Here is a 19,919-nt window from a genome sequence, read left to right on the forward strand (position 1 = left end):
TCTTTTCAGCAATATTATATATTCTCTGCATTTATTTCCCATAAGACATGTAAAAAAAATTATACATGCTGTTACAATCCTTTTGGAGACGAATAACTTGAAAGAACCAAACTTTCCAAACAATCACAATGGAAAACCCAATATACAAGATTTCATTTCTTAAAACTTTTACTATAACAAACAAACCCCAAAACAACATAAGTTAAACATAAATTAGTAGGCAAATTGTGGTTGCTAAAAATCTATAAATTACACATTAGATGGAGATGCAATTAAGTTAGATCTTGCGAATTTACTCAGCAATCCACTCGGTGGGTGGGATTTTCTGGCTACGCTCACCCCAAGGCTGAAAATTCCTACCTGAATTCGATGAACCTTTGCTTGGTTCATCCCCACCTACTACGATTTCCATGGAAGGTGGGATGGAAAAATTCTGCCCAGTTTACATGCCATTAATCTCAATCTCAAAGTCTTTCAAAGCTCCATCTTTCTCACAAAGAATTCCCAGCCCCTCTTCTTCCAAGATTTAGCCAGATCTTGAGCCAACACTAGCACACAACCAACCCAAATTCCATGGGCATGGCCTTCACCAAAAGGCCACAGTCTGCAGAACCTAAGAAATTGCCCCATAGTGTCCAGGGATGTGTAGGTTAGAGGGATTAGTGGGTATAATATGTCGGGATATGGGGGTAGGGCCTGGGTGGGATTGTGTTCGGTGCAGACTCGATGGGCCGAAGGGCCTCTTTCTGCACTGTAGGGTTCTATGATTCTATGAACCTCCTCAATTCTGCTTGCTAAGGTCTTGATAGTGAGAATTCACCAATATTTCCCAGATTTTTGATTTCCAATCTCAACTTCAGTCTTCGCTTTACTAGAAACCAGAGGATTTAGTTTCCCTTTTCAGTTAAGGTATATCGCAAAACACTACAAGCTTTGGGGCCACGGAGCTATTAGAATGTCCTGCCACAGGTTTGTTGTGAAGGAGGGAGTAAGAAGAAGTAAGATGTCTCAATTCAAAATTTTGATTTTCTTTTTTAATTTCTGGGTTGCTCTACCTGTTTCTCTATAACCAAAAAAGGGACAAAACCTATGCATTTTAAAGGATGATCTTCCTTTCTCCAATCCTCAAAAATCTCACTGTCATTACCTATTTTGCTGAACAAGATTTCAACAACGAAGGTTACCTGAAGTAAAATTTTCTGGTGGTACTCAAACAAATTTGTAATGTTTCTCAACTCCCACTCAGACCCAAGCTTTGTAATCCTGCCACCTCCAGTCAGGCATGATGGTTGGACAATTAAACAGCTCACTGGAGGAGGAGGCTCCACCACCATTCCCATTCTCAGTGATGGAGGAGACCAGCACGTTAGTGTAAAAGATATTGCTGAAGCATTCGCAGCAATCTACAGCCAGAAGTACCAATCGGATGATCCATCTCAGCCTCCTCCAGTGGTCTCTAACATCACAGATGTCAGTCTCCAGCCAATTAGATACACTCCACATTAAATCAGGAAACAATTGGAGGCACTGGATATTGCCAAGGCAATGGACTCTGCTCTGATAACATTCTGGCAAAAGTATTGAAGACTTGTGCTCCAGAACTTGCCACTTTCCTAGCCAAGCTCTTCCTGTACAATTATAACATTGGCATCTACCCAACAGCGTGAAAATTGTCCAGGTATACCCTGTACACAAAAAGCAGGACAAATCCAACTCGCCAATTATTGCCCAGTCTACTTTCGATCATCAGTAGAGTGGTGGAAGGGGTTATCAAGAGTACTATTAAGCAGCACCTGCTCAGCAATAACCTGCTTAGTGAAGTCCAGTTTGGGTTTCGCCAGAGTCACTCAGCTCCTGACCTCATTACAGCTTTGGTTCCAACATGGACAAAAGAGCTGAATTCCAGAGGTGAGGTCAGAGTGACAGTCCTTGACGTCAAGGCTGCATTCAACTGGGTTTAGCAGCAAGGAGCTCTAGCAAAACTGGAGTCAATGGGTATCAGAGGGCAAACACTGTGCTGGTTGGAGTCATACCTGGTACATAGGAAGATATTGTGGTTGTGGGGTTTGGTTGTCTCAGCTGCAGGACATCTCTGCAGGAATCCCTCAGGGTAGTGTCCTAGGCCCAACAATCTTCAGCTGCTTCATTAATGACATTCCCTCCATCATAAGGTCAGAAGTTGGGATGTTCGCCGATGATTGCACAACGTTCAGCACTATTCGTGACTCAACAAATGCAACAAATTCTGGACAATTGGGCTGACAAGTGGCAAGTAATATTCACGCCACACAAATGCCAGGCAATGACCATCACCAACTAGAGACAATCTAACCATCGCCCTTGACATTCAATGGTGTTACTATAACTGGATCCCCCACTATCAACACCCTTGGAGTTGCCATTGACCAGAACCGCAACTGGACTCACCACATAAACACAGTAGCTACAAGAGCAGGGCAAAGATTAGGAATGCAGCGAGTAACTCACCTCCTGACTCCCCACAGCCTATCCACCATCTATAAGGCACAAATCAGGAATGTGATAAAATAGTTTCCACTTGCCTGGATGGGTACAGCTCCAACAATGCTTAGGAAGCTTGACACCATCCAGGACAAAGCAGCCTGCTTGATTGGCACCACATCCACAAACATTTCTTCCACCACCGATGCTTAGTAGCAGCAGTGTATACTATCTACAAGATGCACTGCGGAAATTCACCAAAATTCCAAGGGCAGCAGATATATAGGAACACCATCACCTGCAACCTCCCCTCCAAGCCACTCACCATCCTGACTTGGAAATATACCATTGTTCCTTCACAGGCTCTGGGTCAAGATCTGGAATTCGATCCCTAATGGAATTGTGGGCCAACCCACAACATGTGGACTGCAGCTTTTCAAGACGGCAGTTCACCACCACCTTCTCAAGGGCAATTAGCGATGGGCAATAAATGCTGGCCAGCCAGTAATGCCCATGTTCCACAAATGTATAAAACATAATATTAAACCTTTTTTATTTAATGTAATTATACCCTGGATGTTCCTCTCAATTAGAAATAATGTAGAAGAGCAATATGTTTTTCCCAATAGGAAATTTATATTTAATTAGATTTGTATGTTATTGCATTCTTCTACAACCTCTTTGAAAGGCTGTTAGTTAGTGAGACGAAACCTGATGAAGAAATGTAATAATTTTAGAACAGTGCAGTTTAAATTACCATCATCTGTCATAGTATTCTTATGCCTGTTGTATCGCCAATTATGCAGAAGCAATGATATTTGAATACATCAAATCTAGTTAGGGCAGACAATGAGTTAGCACACAGGAAAAGGGGAAATGGGTGAGTCAGGGCTTAAAAAGTGAATTAAATAAAGCTTGCAACTGGGCAAAACACGGGCAGTTTAAATTCCACATTCATAAGTTTATAGATTTCTCCACATTTAAAGGATAAATGTTAATGAATAATATTTGTACTGTTGAATGATGGCAAATGATGGGTGACTGTCTGTGTGTAGTTTGCACATTCTCCCCATGTCTGCATGGGATTCCTCCCACAGTCCAAAGATGTGGAGGTTAGGTTGATTGGCCATGCCCCTTAGTGTCAGGGGGATGATCATGGTAAATATGTGCGGTTTCAGCGTTAGGAGCTATGTGGGATTGATGTTGGTGCAGACTTGATGGGCTAAATGGCCTCCTTCTGCACTATACAGATTCTATGATTCTATGAAAACTGGATGAAGGTGATGTTGAAAGGGATATGGGGATATTAATGATATATCACAGAGTGGGCCCAGAACTCTGTAACTTTGGGGATCACCAATGCAATATAATATGGGCACATGAAGAATTTGAAACAAGACCAGTCCCCACGACATTTCATATGACTTGCTTCCCACTACTTATGCACAAGCGTCACTGGATGGCCCAGAATTACTACAGGTGCTGGTTTGGCAGTCAAAGTTTGAAAAGCTCATTTTAATTGGCTTCCAGCAAATTTTGGACAAGGTCAAATTGCATCTAATCATCCAAGATGTCCCAGGGTCTACACACTTCCCAGGGTCAACATTTTGTTAAACAGTTTTTTGTTATTTGTTCTCAAACATAAATAGGAGCAAGAAAGAACCTTATAGCCGCACGAGTCTACTCCGCCATTCAAAAATGGCTGAACTAATTTAGATTTAACTCTATATTCCTACCTGTTCCACATAAACCTTGTAAGTTAAACATCTATGTAACTTAGTCTTAAAGATATTCAATGACTCAGATACCACTGTCCTCTGGAGTGGAGAATTCCAAAGATTCACCACTCAGTAATCAAGTGAAGAAATTCTTCCTAATCTACATCCAAAATGGGAAACCCTGTGTTCTGAAACTGTGTCCCCCACTTCTAGGTAACCCCACCTCCAAGAGGGGAAACATCCTTTCAGCACCTACCCTGTCCAACTCCCTCAGAATGACATACATTTCAATAAAATCACTTTGCATTCATCACCCAAAGGGTGGTCAGCCTGTGGAATTCGCTAACGCCGAAAACAGTTGAGGCCAAAACATTGAATATTTTCAAGTAGCAGTTAGATATAGCACTTGAGGCGAAGGGAAGCAAAGGATATCTTAAGCAATGATGAGACAGAGTACAGGAAAGAGATAGAGAACCTGGTGAACTGGTGCGACAACAATAATCTCTCCCTCAATGTGAACAAAATGACAGAGATAGTCATCAATTTCAGGATAGTAAGAGTTTTTATAAATATATAAAGAGGAGGAGGCTGGCTAGAGTGAATGTTGGACCCTTAGAGGATGAGAGAGGGGATTCAGTGGTGGGGAATGAGGAAATGGCTGAGGCCTTAAATAAGTTTTTTGCCTCGGTCTTCACGGAGGAGGACGCGAATAGTTTACCGGGTATTAAAGATAGAAGGATGGTAGGAGTTGAGGGCCTAAATGCAATTACTGTCACTAGAGAGGTAGTGCTTGATCGACTAGCGGGGCTGATTGTGGACAAGTCCCCAGGACCGGATGGAATGCATCCCAGGGTTCTGAAGGACATGGCAGAGGTGATAGTAAATGCCTTAGTGATTATTTACCAAACCTGGCTGGATTCCGGGGAAGTGCCGGAAGATTGGAAAACGGCTAATGTCACGCCGCTGTTTAAAAAGGGTAGCAGGCAAAAGGCAGGTAATTATAGACCGGCTAGTTTAACGTCTGTGGTGGGAAAAATGCTTGAAGCCATCATCAAAGAAGAAATAGCGAGGCACCTTGAGAAGAATTGTTTGATAGAGCAGACACAGCACGGATTCGTTAAGGGGAAGCCGTGTCTGACAAATTTATTGGAATTCTATGAGGATGTGACTAGTGCGGTAGACAGAGGGGAACCAGTGGATGTGGTGTTTCTTGATTTTCAGAAGGCGTTTGATAAGGTGCCGCACAAAAGGTTGCTTCAGAAGGTTAGGGGACATGGAGTTGGGGGTAAGGTGTTAGCGTGGATAGAGGATTGGTTGTCTAATAGGAGGCAGATAGTTGGTATCAATGGGTGCTATTCGGATTGGTGGTTGGTGACTAGTGGAGTGCCACAGGGATCGGTGCTGGGGCCTCAACTATTTACCATTTATATAGATGATCTGGAGGAGGGGGCTGAGTGTAGGGTGTCGAAATTTGCTGATGACACAAAGATAAGTGGAAAAGCAAATTGTGCGGAGAGTGTGGAAAGTCTGCAGAGGGATCTAGATAGGCTGAGCGAGTGGGCGAGGACCTGGCAGATGGAGTACAATGTTAGAAAGTGTGAGGTTATCCACTTTGGCAGGAATAATAGTAGGAGGGATTACTATTTAAAGGGCAAAAAGCTGCAGCATGCTACGGTGCAAAGGGACCTGGGGATCCTTGTGCATGAGTCGCAAAAACCCAGTCTGCAGGTGCAGCAGGTGATCAGGAAGACGAATGGGATGCTGGCCTTTATAGCGAGGGGGATAGAATATAAAAGCAGGGAGGTCTTGCTGCAACAGTACAGGGCACTGGTGAGGCCGCAGCTGGAGTACTGTGTGCAGTTTTGGTCGCCGCACTTGCGCAAGGATATTTTGGCCTTGGAAGGAGTGCAGAGGAGGTTCACTAGGCTGATACTGGAGATGACCGGGTTGGACTATGAAGAGAGGCTGAATAGACTGGGTTTGTACTCGTAGGAGTTTAGAAGGATGAGGGGGGATCTTATAGAGGTGTATAAGATAATGAAGGGGATGGATAGGGTAGAGGTAGAGAGATTCTTCCCACTCAGAAAGGACAGCTGGACTAGAGGGCACAGCCTCAAGATAAGGTGGGGGGCAGTTTAGAACGGAGTTGAGGAGGAACTTCTTCACTCAAAGGATGGTGAATCTCTGGAATTCTCTGCCTGTTGAAGTGGTGGAAGCTACCTCACTAAATATATTTGAGAAACGGGTAGACAGGTTTCCGATAGACAGGGGAATTAAGGGTTATGGGGAGAAAGCAGGAAAGTGGAACTGAGCCACTTCAGATCAGCCATGATCTTATTGAATGGCGGGGCAGGCTCGACGGGCTGGATGGCCTACTCCTGCTCCTATTTCCTATGTTCTTATGTTTTTATGAAGCGTAGTGGAGAATATGCCCCGGTCTACATCAAAGGGGATGAAGTAGGAATGGTTGAGAGTTTCAAGTTTTTAGGTGTCCAAATGACCAACAACCTTTCCTGGTCCCTCCCTGCTGATGCTATTGTTGAGGAAGCTCACCAAAGCCTGTACTTTCTCAGAAGATTAAGGAAATTTGGCATGTCAACTACGACTCTCACCAACTTTTACAGATGCACCATAGAAAGCATTCCATACCGTGGTATGGCTCCTCTATACCACAACTACAAAGAGTCGTGAACGAAACCGAGTCCATCGTGCAAATCAGCCTCCCAACCATTGATTCCATCTACACTTGCCGCTGCCTCAGAAAAGCAGCCAACATAATTAAGAACCCCTCCCTGGACATATCCTCTTCCACCTTCTCCCATCGAGAAAAATATATAAAAGTCTGGGGTTACGTACCAACCTCTTAAGAACAGCTTCTTCCCTGCTGCTGTCAGACTTTTGAATGGACCTACCTCATAGTAAGTTGATCTTTCTCTACACCCTAGCTATAACTGTAACACTACATTCTGCACTCTCTCCTTTCCTTCTCTACGAATGGTATGTTTTGTCTGTAGCGCACACAGGAAACAATACTTTTCATTGTATACTAATATACGTGACAATAATAATCAAATCACTTGCTCTGGGATTCTCCAGTCCCGCTACGGTAATTGGAGATTTGGCTGCATGCCAAATTCTCCATCCTCACTGGCAGTGGCAGTGGGGCATGAATGTCCAGAGAACTCTGATCATAGTCTGTTTTCACTGTATGCTAATACATGTGACAATAATAAATCCAATCAAATCTAAGGAAGATGGGATCAGGATATTGAGTTAGATGACTGGCCTTGATCATAATGAATGGTGGAGCAGGTTCAAAGGGCTGAATGGCCTCCTCCTGCTCCAATTTTCTATGATTTGGTTTTGATTTGATTTGATTTATTATTGTCATATGTATTAACACACAGTGAAAAGTATTATTTCTTGTGCGCTATACATGCAAAGCATACCATTCATAGAAAGGAAATTAGAGAGTGCAAAATGTAGTGTTATAGTCATCACTAGGGTGTAGCAAAAGATCAACTTAATGCAAGGCAAGTCCATTCAAAAGTCTGTCAGTTGGTTGATACGTGACCTCAGACTTTTGTACCTTTTTCCCGAGGGAAAAAGGTGGAAGAGGTAATGTCTGAGGTGCATGGGGTCCTTAATTATGCTTGCTGCTTTGCCAAGGCAGTGGGAAATGTAAACAGAGTCAATGGATCATATCTTTCTAAACTCCAAGAGATTTCTGATTTCTGAGAGAGGATATCTTCTGTTATTTTGTGATATGTCCATTAGAAGACAGCCATTTGCCTCACAGGTAGAAACATTATAGAAAAACATAAATGTTCTCTGCGCCTCCTAGCAAATGGCCACAGGATGGCATCGGCAAAATCAGAATGCAGTTTGCCAGACTGCACTCACAATGAGATTTGATAAATAGCATAGGGAGACCTCAGTGTGAAAATAAGAAATGAGTTATGAAGCTATTTATTAAATCTTTTATGATGAATTTCTTTATTTACTGGTAATCCATCATAAAACCAAAGGCGTGTAGTACAATACAATACATTTATCTATATTTAGCATCTTCCCATTTTATATCAGGCAATTTCTGTCATATTCAACATTACAATGATGCAACAATTTGAAAAACCAAGGAATATGGAGTCAACGTAATTATCTGTTTGCAAACATCTTTGTTTATCAAGGTTGCTTGGCAAAGTGGTTTCTTCTCCCCATTTCCATCACTTAGGGTGTACTAAACTCAATCAATAGTCAAGCACTTAGCTGAGCCAGGACCAAGACAAGTTTGAGATGGGGAACAAAGTGCATAAGTGAGTCAGGAAGAAGATGAGACTCAAATGGGAAATGGAGCAGGAAAAATCAGGAAGAGAACAAATCTTTGGTGAAGAGCAGAATGAATGCTTTGAGAGCAAGATCAGAAATAAAATTTAAGACTTATCGTTAGTTGGATCTTTTACTACACTGAACTCTAAACAATTGCTCTTATAAGGATATCTTCAACGCCTGAAACATATTTTAGTCTTGGCATACTTGAGGAGGAGAATGTTGCAAAATTAACCATTTTTCACTTCTTTAGGTTCCAATAAAGGAAATGATCAGAAACAGCAAAGAACCCCCAGACGCACCCAACCACCAAAGACATTGAATACACCTGAAGATAGTACCTATTACAACCTCATTCATGTAAGTCAACAAGCAACTGATTTTGTTATGCTTATGTTAAGGACAGGAGAAAGACAAGCAAAGGGAACTTACTTCCTCTCATTGCATATCCATAAGTAGAAGTGTTTTGAATGATCTTTCAACTATGGTGTGATTTTCCAAACCCTTGGAGTGCGATTTTACCAGCTGTTCATGCCAAGCTCCAGCTGCAACGATGGGAAAATCCGGCTGGCATGAATGGTGGTAACATCCCAACTTTGGTTTGTGTGATCAAATGTGCTTATAAACATAGCAAACTCATGTTACTGATGTAGCAAGTTAGTTTATTTCACATTCAAGTCCTGGGCAGGAATGTTAGCAATGAGCCACTTCACTACGCATGCACAGACACACACATACACATACACACATGCACAAATGTACACAAACACATGTGTACACATGCATGCCCGCACATACATATGCACACGTATACACACACACTAAAGGAAGGGATAGAAAAAGAAGTTTTATAACAATGGACATTAACAGTGCAAGAACTACAAAATAAATACTAGTCCATGTTATTTTGAGAGTCCAGTGATAATTTTACCACTTTTGAGTTTGAGTTCCGCTGGCTATAAAGAGAATTCTCTTTACAGTTGGTGATGATGATAGGAAATCTTCCACAAAGGCAGGCTTGAGGAGAAGCTTTGTTCTGCCTGCCGGGTTTCTTGGTGGTACATTCAATGTTAAACAGCAGTCTGTGTGTGAGGCTAAAGATGTAAAGGCACAATTCTCCCAAAAACAAAGTGCTGCTGCAAATGGGAAAACTGGTGCATTTCCCATTGGCCCTGGCATTCAATGGCACTTGGAAATTTCTTTGCAGAGGGACAAGTGTTGCACAGCCCATGGGAGGGGCAGTGCCTAAAACTCTGACATGTCATGTTCCTCAGAGATCAAGGCGCTCTTTTTAAAGGGTGCACAGATTTCAAATTACAGTCATAGCTCTTCCCCCAACACTCATCACAACCCCTGCAGTCAAGGGGAACATCCCCAGACCTTCAACACACAGAGGTAGTTCCCTGAGTAAGATACAAACAGATGCTAATGAGTTCTGATCAGGTTCTCACTGCTTCCGGTCAAGAACTTAATCTCACCAGGGTGAGTGGGCCGGAACCTCACAATGGCTTTGAGATATAGCAAATAATTAGGAATGCTAATAGAACACTAATGTATATTGCAAGGGGAATTGAATACAAAACTAAGGAGGCTGTACTACAGTTATATGTGGCATTGATTAAGCCACATTTGGAGAACTGTGTACAGCATAATTATTTAAGGAAAGATGTAAATTCATCAAAAACAGCTCAGAGAAAGTTTACGAAACTAATACCCGGAATGGGTAAGTTGTCTTATAAAGAAAGGCTGGAGATGTTAGGCTTGTATTCACTGAAGTAGAGAAGAGTACAGATGATTTGCAACATGTAAGATCCTGAGGGGTCTTGGCTGGGTGAACGTAGTGGACATTTCCTCTTGTGAAAGAATCTAGACCAGGAAGTCAAAGTTTAAAAATAAGGAGTTGTTCATTTAAGACAAGGGTAAGGAGATGCTTTTCTCTGAGGCTTTTCTGTGAGTTTTCCTTCCTCAAAAGGCAGTTAATGCAGAGTCTTTGGATGTTTTTAAGGCAGAGGTGGATAGATTTTTGAAAAGCAAGTGAGTGAAAGGTTATCAAGTGTTGGAGGGAAAGTGGAGTTGAGGTTACAAACAGACCAGCCATGATCCTATTGAATGGTGGTGCAGGCTTGAGGGGTCTAGTGGCCTACTCCTGCTCCTAGTACATATACTCATGTGTCCCTCTCTGCGCTATATCATTCCATGAGTCTACAAAACCTTGGCTCATTGCCATCATGACAGGATCTTTGTACATAAACATTCTTAAGTAAATCTCAAGTCTGGTGCTTACCAGAAATATGACTTTCAATCTGGCCTGAGGTTCTATGTTAACCTTCTGTAAGTATGAAATGAAAAAGGTTAAGTAAGTCCTTGACATCAATATTTATCATTTGCTGCCTCTCCAGTGCCTGGGGGATATTTTGCAAAACAATAAACTGTCATACTGAGAAAAAGATGCCTTTACTTTTATCTGTCTATGTGTTCATTAAATGTAGTGAAAAGAACAATGTCAACTATCTAAGCTTGGGTAATGTTGGGAATGCAGCCAGGTTTTGACTATCTAAATGCCTGAAGCCTTTCACAGTGTAATTTTCATTGGGTGGAAAATATATGCTCAAAGTATAGAAAGTCAATGTAACTTCCCTAAAGTGTACATTTAGACATTTCTAATTAGAGTGATTGCAAGAAAGCATAGCAGAATGACCTGTACGCTAAGAAACATAAAATAATTTTTATATAGATGTGCATCCTTTTAAAAAAAACTCAAGTCAATGCAAGATTAACTATCTTGTACCAAACAGGAAGGTTCCAACATTTTTAAGCAACTGCAATCTTGTTCTGTGATCTTTTTATTGAGATATATCGGGTGTAATCTCCCGGCCCGGTTCACCATGGATGCAAAAATCCCGTCATGGATGCTAAATCTCATCGGTGAGCCAAAATGAGATTTGTACCGGCGACATCTCGGTTTGAGATTGTCCCCTCTCCCCCATCGGTAACGTGACCAGGTTCACGCCCACCAAGATCATGATCCTGATTTCCAAGATTTGATATAAATTTTATTATAATTAAAGGACTTTACACCGTAGCATCTTCCCACGACATATCCTAGTCCTTGGTGGTGTGAAATCACGCTGGCGGTGTGACATCATGCTGGCGGTGTGACATCACGCTGGTGTGAATCGCTACTGCTTTTCAAGAGTTAAAGCCAGTTGTAATGACTACACCAGGAGGCTCAGAGCTGCCTGGAAACAATGGGGGTTCAGGGACAAGACCAGGGAGCACATGAAGAGGACAGTGCCAAGGGGACTTTGGCAATGGGGGGGGGGGGTAACCTTCCTCCCATTGGAGGGGTGTTCCCCTTATATGTGGTGGGAGAGGGAGAACCCCAATGACTGCAAGGGGATAAAAGGAGAGTCCCAGTGACTGCCAATGGGGATGTTCCCCGATGTTGGCATTATATAAGGGGGGTGTACTCCAATGCTTGTGGGGGGATGGGCTATCTTTGTGGTAAGAAGTCCTGACCTCTGTGGGGAAAGGGGCCTTAAATGTTATTTTGAGGTCAAGGTGCCCCTTAAAAAAAGTGCTCCTAAATCAGAATCCTCACTTTGCTGGCATGTTTAGGCCTCCCCCAGCTGGGGCTGTGTGATCCTCACCAGTACTCTGAAATTACGCGGAGTTCTCATTGATTAGGTGGGAAAGGGGCCTGTGAAGCCGACAAGTTTCGCATAGTTTTTCTCACCTGATCCAGCACTCTGTGCAATTTTGGGAAAATTCTGCTCATTGTCTCACAAGACATCTCATGTACACTCATACACATCATGACAATACCAATGTAATATCCAGCCCAAGATTGGATCTAATAGATTCTTTAGGTCCCCTTTTCTTCCCACCCCTCAGGTCCCGAGCACTCCCAGGCTAAAGTTGTGGCTTTATGAGTTAGACTTCTTTCTCCTAGCACACAGAACTTACTATCCCTGTATCTCCATTTCAGCACTTGACTGTGTGGAGTTTGCACATTCTCCCCGTGTTTGCGAAAGTTTCCTCCGGGTCCTCCAATTGCCTCCCACAGGCCAAAGATGTGCAGGTTAGGTTGATTGGCTATGTTAAATTGCCCTTAGTGTCAGGGGGATTAGTAGGGTAAATAAGTAGGTTACAGGAATAAAGGCTGAGTGGGATTGTCGTCAGTGCAGGTTCAATGGGCCAAATGGTCTCCTTCTGCATGGTGGGGATTATCGGATTTTAGCTCAATATAAAACTGCAAGATGAAAGAATAAAGAAATACTCATGGCATTCACACATCTATGCTTCTGTGCATTATTTCCTATGCCAAAGGCCAGTTCTGTAACTCCACTGTTGAAGACACCTCATCAATTGCATTCTTCAGAGACTTAACCATCATTTCCCAGCCTTTTTGCAGATTTATAATAGGCAGAAGTTATTTATTGAGAAATTTTCTGGCTATATCATTTTGTACAAGCACTCACCCAGTGAAAAATTCTCTCTCAACGCCATGTTGTGTCTACCCAATCTATTATCCATCACTAACATACTTAGGATGTGAGGGGCAATTGTCCACTGGCTAAGTATTCACACCAACAGATTGCCAATCAGAACATCTCTCTTATAATATTTAGAAAAATTAACTCCTGGGCATTAAACATTGAATGAGAGCTGGGTCTCCAAAATGAGGAAAAGTCTTTAGGAACATTCAGCCCCAGCATCAGTTCAGTCACTGTACAGTGATATCTTTTTAAGGGGTGATGTCCAGAGGGACATGTGACCAAATTGTACACTGGGGCAGGAGCACGCTGAGGGCAGGCTTTTATCATCAGAATTGATCTTGGAGTTGAATGGAGAAGACACATGTTGAAGCACTCTGCACACATTTGGAGTTTGGGTTGCCAGTCATTACGATTATCAAAGTCACCATTCCAGTAATATTTTTTCAGCTTTCTCCATTCCAAAATGAAACCATGGCCCAGAATTGGGCGTGCGAGGTGGTAAAATTCCAGTCCATGTCTCTGTACTCCCCATTGAATGTTTAAAGTGTCTGCTTGCTTTTCCCATGTTTTGACCAAGTTAATATTTCCTATGCCAAGGGGCAATTCTGTAACTTCAACCTGTTGAAGAACTCCCCATCAAGTGAGTGCTGGTATGTACTCAGTCAGCGAAGAGCGTCCACGAATGGCCAACTCACAACTACCTCCTCGGTTGTTGCAAAATGCCGACCTTATCCAAGCAGCCTCTTTGAAATATTGAAGGTCCCGTTTGTAATGAACAGCATCAAAGCAGGTTGGATGAAGAAAGTAACAATATTTTACCTTTAATGAGCTGATATTTTTGAGCTGGGGGCTAGTACTCAAACTGAAATGCTCAGAGAGCATTCCCACTCAAATTTCCTTAACTTACTCTTACATATTTAACATTCTGAGATAATTTGTAGAAAGGAGTTTTTTCCAGGGTCTGAACAGTGATGTAATGGTATTGTGAATGGGCTGGTAATCAAGAGAACTGGGTGATGCTGTAGAGTGAAAGCAAATCACTGCAGATGCTGAAATCTAAAAAAACAGAAAATGCTGGAAAATCTCATCAGCTCTGACAACATCTGGAAACAGAAAAAAGAGCTAACGTTTTGAGTCTGGATGACCCATTCAGACTCGAGACATTAGCTCTATTCTCTCTTTCATAATGCTCTGGGGACCTGGTTTCAAATCTTACCATGGCAGATGGTGAAATTTGAATTTGTTAGAAGTCTAATAATGACGACAAAACCATTGCCAATTGTCATAAAAACCCATCTGGTTCACTAATGTCCTTCAGGAAAGGAGATCTGCTGACCTTACTCTGTCTGCCATACATGTGACTCCAGATCCAATGTGGTTGATTCTTAAAACCATTAGAATCATAGAATCATTCAGCTCATAAGAGGCCCTTCAGCCCATTGATTCCACACCACCGTATCAGAAACACCTGAACTCCCACCTAATCACATCTGCCAGCACTTAGCCTATCGCCCTGAATGTTATGATATGCCAAGTGCTCATCCAGATGCCTTTTAAATGTTGTGAGGCAACCCACTTCTGCCATCCACCAAGGTAGTGTATTCCAGACTGTAAGGAAAATTTTCTCAGGGTGTTCCACTGGGGACTCTTGTATGCAGCCGAATCCAGCTAACACAAAGACTTTGTGAAAGACAGCATGCAGTTAAACACATTATTTATTTAACCAGCATGTATTGGGACAGGATTCTAGGATCATAGGATCAGAGGGTCATAGGATTCTAACCTCTTTCTAATGTTACATCACATGAGCACAATAGATATACATTTCTGAAGATTTGATCTTCCCGCCCCGTCTGTCATCCAAGCTGGATAGTCCAATTATATTAATACACTTTATTTACTTTGGTGTTGACTCTTTGTCAAAGCACAAAGGATCACCTGGACTCAAAACATCTCTCCTTACAGATGCTCCCAGACCTGTTGAGACTTTCCAGCATTTTCTCTTTTGGAGTCCTTCCCCCCATTGTCTAGTAACTTTACTTACGCAAATCTGGTAGGTCCAGAGGTCACTCCTAAGACCTGCAATCCTGAGAACAAGAAGGGAGTCATCTTCCCTGTCTGTTTCCCTGTCCCCTTATCATTGGAGGCTGAATTGCACCCATATTTTACTAGAAAATAGCGAGAAGCTGATGCATAGAATCATAGAAACCCTACAGTGCAGAAAGAGGCCATTGGGCCCATCGAGTCTGCACCAACCACAATCCCACCCAGGCCCTACCCCCCATATCCCTACATATTTTACCTGCTAATCCCTCTAACCTAAGCATCTCACGACACCAAGGGACAATTTTAACATGGCCATTTGACCTAACCCACACATCTTTGGACCATGGGAGGAAACCAGACCATCCGGAGGAAACCCACTCCTTCCATTCATTTTAAAAATCTTGGTATTGTACATGCCTGGCCTGCCCCTGATAATAGGGTATATGTTCTATACTGCGGTCTGTCTAACTAAACCTGTTTCCCATTGCGTCAAAGGGTAAACTGCTTGCTGGCCAAAGCTCGCAAGAAAATACGAAGATACAGTTTAAATCTATAATGCTTGTTCAAAAATAATTAAATGTGTGCTTATACAGACAGTACCTTCGTATAGCAAATAAGTGAAGCACATTGTGATACTGTTGATATATAAGGCATACTGTGGTCCCTATGTTAAACGAATCTACTTTATTTCAATAGTATCAGAAAGCAAGGGTTTCTGTATCCCCAATGCACAGATCATCATCACCCTCACACCCCCCGCAAATCATCTATCCCTCACCTTGAAACTATTTCCTCCCGTGACTGACCCTTCAACAAATGGGAACAGCCTCTCCTTATCCACTCTGTCAATGTCTCTCATGATGCCCTCTGAAATGGCAGTAAGCCAATTAGTTCAATAAATGCTGTCCCAGCTAGTGACACCTATGTTCAATGAACGAATAAAAACGAAGGGTACAATCTTACTGGCTGTTCATTCCACACTCCTGCTGCAGCAAGGTTGGAGAATTTGACACCCAGCCAAATCTCCGTTCACCGCAGTGGGATAGGAAAATCCCTTCAGTATGAATAGCCATAACATTTCAGCCTAAATCTCCTGAAGGAACCCACTCAAAGTTGGGTGGAAGTCTTAATGCACGTCAAGGTAGATAAATCCCCGAGACTTGGTGAAGTGTGTCCCAGGACATTGTGGGAGGCTGGGGAGGAAATTGTGGGTTTCCAAGCACAGATATTTGAATCATCGATAGTCGCAGGTGAGGTGCCTGAAGATTGGAGGGTGGCAAATGTTGTGCCTTTGTTTAAAAAAGGCTGCAGGGAAAAGCCTGGGAATTACAGGCCAGTGAGCCTCACATCTGTGGTGGGTAAGTTGTTGGAAGGTATTTTGAGAGACAGGGTCTACAGGCATTTAGAGACGCAAGTACTGATTAGGGACAGTCAGTATGGCTTTGTGAGCGGGAAATCATGTCTGACAAATTTGATTGAGTATTTTGAAGGAGTAATGAAAGAGGTGGATGAGGACAGTGCAGTTGATGTTGTCTACATGGACTTTAGTAAGGCCTTTGACAAGGTACCCCATGGTAGGTTGTTGCATAAGGTTAAATCTCACAGGATCCAGGGTGAGATAGCTAAATGGATACAAAATTGGCTTGATGATAGAAACCAGCGGGTAGTTGTAGAGGGTTGTTTTTCAAACTGGAGACCTATGACCTGTGACTCAGGGATCGGGGTCGGGTCCACTGTTATTTGTCATTTATATTAATGATTTGGATGAGAATATAGAAGGCATGCTTAGTAAGTTTGCAGATGACACCAAGATTGGTGGTACAGTGGACAGTGAAGAAGGTTATCAAGGATTGAAATGGGATCTTGATCAATTGGGCCAGTGGCCTTATGAATGGCAGATGGAGTTTAATTTAGGTAAATGTGAGGTGATGCATTTTGGTAGATTTGAAAACTTGCTCAGTTAATGGTACGGCGTTGGGGAGAGTTACAGGAGAAAGAGATCTAGAGGTACAGATTCATAGCTCCTTGAAAGTGGAGTGACATGTGGACAGAGTGGTGAAGAAGGCATTCAGCACGCTTGGTTTCATTGGTCAGAACATTGAATACAGGAGTTGGGATGTCTTGTTGAAGTTGTAAAAGACACTTGGGTCACACTTGGAATACTGTGTACAGATTTGGTCACCCCACTATAGAAAGGATATTATTAAACTGGAAAGAGTGCAGAAGAGATTTACTAGGATGCTACCTGGACTTGATGATTTGAGTTATAAGGAGATGCTGATAGACAGGGACTTTTCTCTTTGGAGTGTAGAGGTCTATAAAATAATGAGGGGTATAGATCAGCTAGATAGTAACTATCTTTCCCCAAATGTAAGGAAGTTTAAAACTAGAGGGCATAGATTTAAGGTGAGAGAGCAGAGATACAAAAGTGTCTACAGGGGCAATTATTTCACACAGAGGGTGGTGAGTGTCTGGAGTGCCAGAGATAGTAGTAGAGGCAAGTACAATTTTGTCTTTTAATAAGTGTTCAATTACATGGGTGAGATGGGTACAGAGGGATATGGCCAAATACGGGCAACTGGGACTAACTTAGGGGTTTGAAAAAAGGGCAGCACGGACAAGCTGGGTCGAAGAGCCTGTTTACTTGCTGTAAATCTCTATGATTCCATGACTCTAAATGAATAGAGGAAACTTTTGCAGTCTCCCCAAAAGACATGCATTTTGACGTACTTGGTCCCATAATAACAGCCGCCCTGAGGCATCCATCCCTTCTCATATCTCAAACAGCAGAATTCATTAAACAGAATAGGTTAGGAGAGGTAAAAAGACTGATGAATATCTAAGGTTTAATTTTTAGTCGGTGGAATTGTAAATACATTCTTCATGCATAGAGTTACAATTTAAGGACTAATATCTGAGGACATGTCCCCACTAGCATGAATATAGACCAAGGCAGAAACACATTGAGACTTGGTAGCTGCTTTGATATTTTTCTTAATAACTTTGCAGAAATCATACTCAGGCAGTAAACACAATACTGGGCTTCTATAAATCTGCACAAGTGCAATATTTCAGGAAGTGATTCTTTAATGTTTCTCTATTAACAGAGGTCCGTGCAAGATGGGAAACGAAGACCTCGGAAAGACAGGTATCCTGACCATATTCCTCCAGTCTAAGAGCACAACACAGTTAAGCCAGTCGGAATACTGAATTTCATGGGGAAGATTGCTACCTGTAGTGAACTGTGAACCTGTTATTTATACATGTATTCAGAAAGTTGGTCGAGTAGTAAATCGAAATAAAATCTTTCTTCCAGATTGTCAAAAGATTTATTTCGTAACAGGGAACAACAATTTCTCACCAAGATGATATGGGAAACAAGAGTACATTTTCTTAAAGGTGCAGTGTCAGGGTCACATTCTTGTAATTCTTCAGATTTCTGAACTCAGCAATGTTGCTCGAGTTAAGCAGAGAAGAGGGATTCCCTTTCAGGAGGGAGAGATTCCCGAGGTGATAACCCCTTCACAGGGCTCCCCCACACATTTCATTCAGGTAGCAGCACAGGGAAAGCAGTGATATTAACCAGAGGGAGAGGATTTTATATTTCGAAAATTCAGTTTTGTTCATTGGGTTTGGTGAGTTTGGTGAATTCACTGAATTAATTGATGTTGATGCTTCCTAAAGATCTTCAAAAACCTTAGCTTGCCTTTTAAATTTTGTCTTGGTAAAAACAAGAATATTCTGGTAGTTATTCAACATAGCTTTAGAAATATATATTTAACAAATACTATTAATGGTAACCTCTATATTTTTCAGCGATGTGTAATAATTTCCAAAATATAAACTATCAGTCCGGCCTATTAAAATTCTCCAACCTCCTCCCCAAAGTGAGAATGATTGATTCTGACTGTTTTGACTTGACGACTTGACGAGTGGTCATCCTGACTCGAAACGTTGGCTCGATTCTCTCTCCACAGATGCTATCAGAACTGCTGAGATTTTTTGAGCACTTTTTGTCCCCAGACTGTTAGCCTGGCCCTCTGGATCAGCAACATTACCAGTTAGTCACCATCTCCCCCAAAACAAAGGATAAACAACCTGATTCTCGACCATTCATTTCCTTACCCCTCCAAAGTTGATTTCACTTCCAGAAACGTGTCTCAGTCATGATTTATGTGATTAGGCCTGGGTAAAATCCTGAACCGTTATTTAATTCTGAACGAGTTTTAATTGCTTCACTCACTCAAATGTGTACATTGCCATTCCCCTAGAAAGTGCAAGATGCAGGGAGCGATTGGAACAAGTTAAGTCAGGTGATATGATTACAGTTAATATGCTCATTATTTTCTCTGTAGCCAAGTAAAGCTGCTGGATGCAGATGACCGTTACTACGGACAAATTACACCCAGTGATTCACTCTCTAAGGATAATCATGTTGAAGCGACAGAGAGAATGACATCTGCAAAACTCAGATCTACAACATCCAACAGGTAGACCTCCAGACTAGTGTAATTTCTCACAAGTTATAAAAATATAAAATCCATTTAAAAATGGCCATTAATGAGAAAGCGAGACTCACGTCAACATTCCAACCTTAACACATTCTCCTCCAGGCCTCAGAACCAGGGGACTCTTCATTTTCCTCAGTCTTATCTTAATCCTGCAATTCACTGCCTTTTGAAATACCAATTTAAATGCTTATTTCAGCTTAGTCTATCCAGTGGAAATAGACCAATGGCAAACTTAAAATTTCTCTGGGTGGAATCGTCACAAAAAAATCAATGTGTCAGGATCTGACTGAAACCTTGTGTGTTTCTCTCCAGAAAAACAAGCAGCTTTTGCCTACAGATCTAATAGTACCTTAACA

At 42.1% G+C, this 19,919-nt stretch overlaps 1 protein-coding gene across 4 annotated transcripts in view; it reads left to right on the forward strand.

Moving 5' to 3' along the window:
- myo3a (myosin IIIA) overlaps window positions 1-19,919 on the forward strand; it is a 335,886-nt gene that overhangs the window by 284,827 nt on the left and 31,140 nt on the right. For 3 of the 4 annotated variants that reach the window (XM_080211403.1, XM_080211413.1, XM_080211428.1), the window contains 3 exons: window positions 8,761-8,867; window positions 18,160-18,200; window positions 19,408-19,542. In XM_080211403.1, the coding sequence (XP_080067529.1) occupies window positions 8,761-8,867; window positions 18,160-18,200; window positions 19,408-19,542 (283 nt within the window). The remainder of the gene's footprint in view (window positions 1-8,760; window positions 8,868-18,159; window positions 18,201-19,407; window positions 19,543-19,919) is intronic. The other variant, XM_080211422.1, reaches the window with a different exon arrangement.

The sequence above is a fragment of the Carcharhinus amblyrhynchos genome, chromosome 2 (genome assembly GCF_965287045.1).
Source record: "Carcharhinus amblyrhynchos chromosome 2, sCarAmb.v2.hapA, whole genome shotgun sequence".
NCBI lineage: Eukaryota > Metazoa > Chordata > Chondrichthyes > Carcharhiniformes > Carcharhinidae > Carcharhinus > Carcharhinus amblyrhynchos.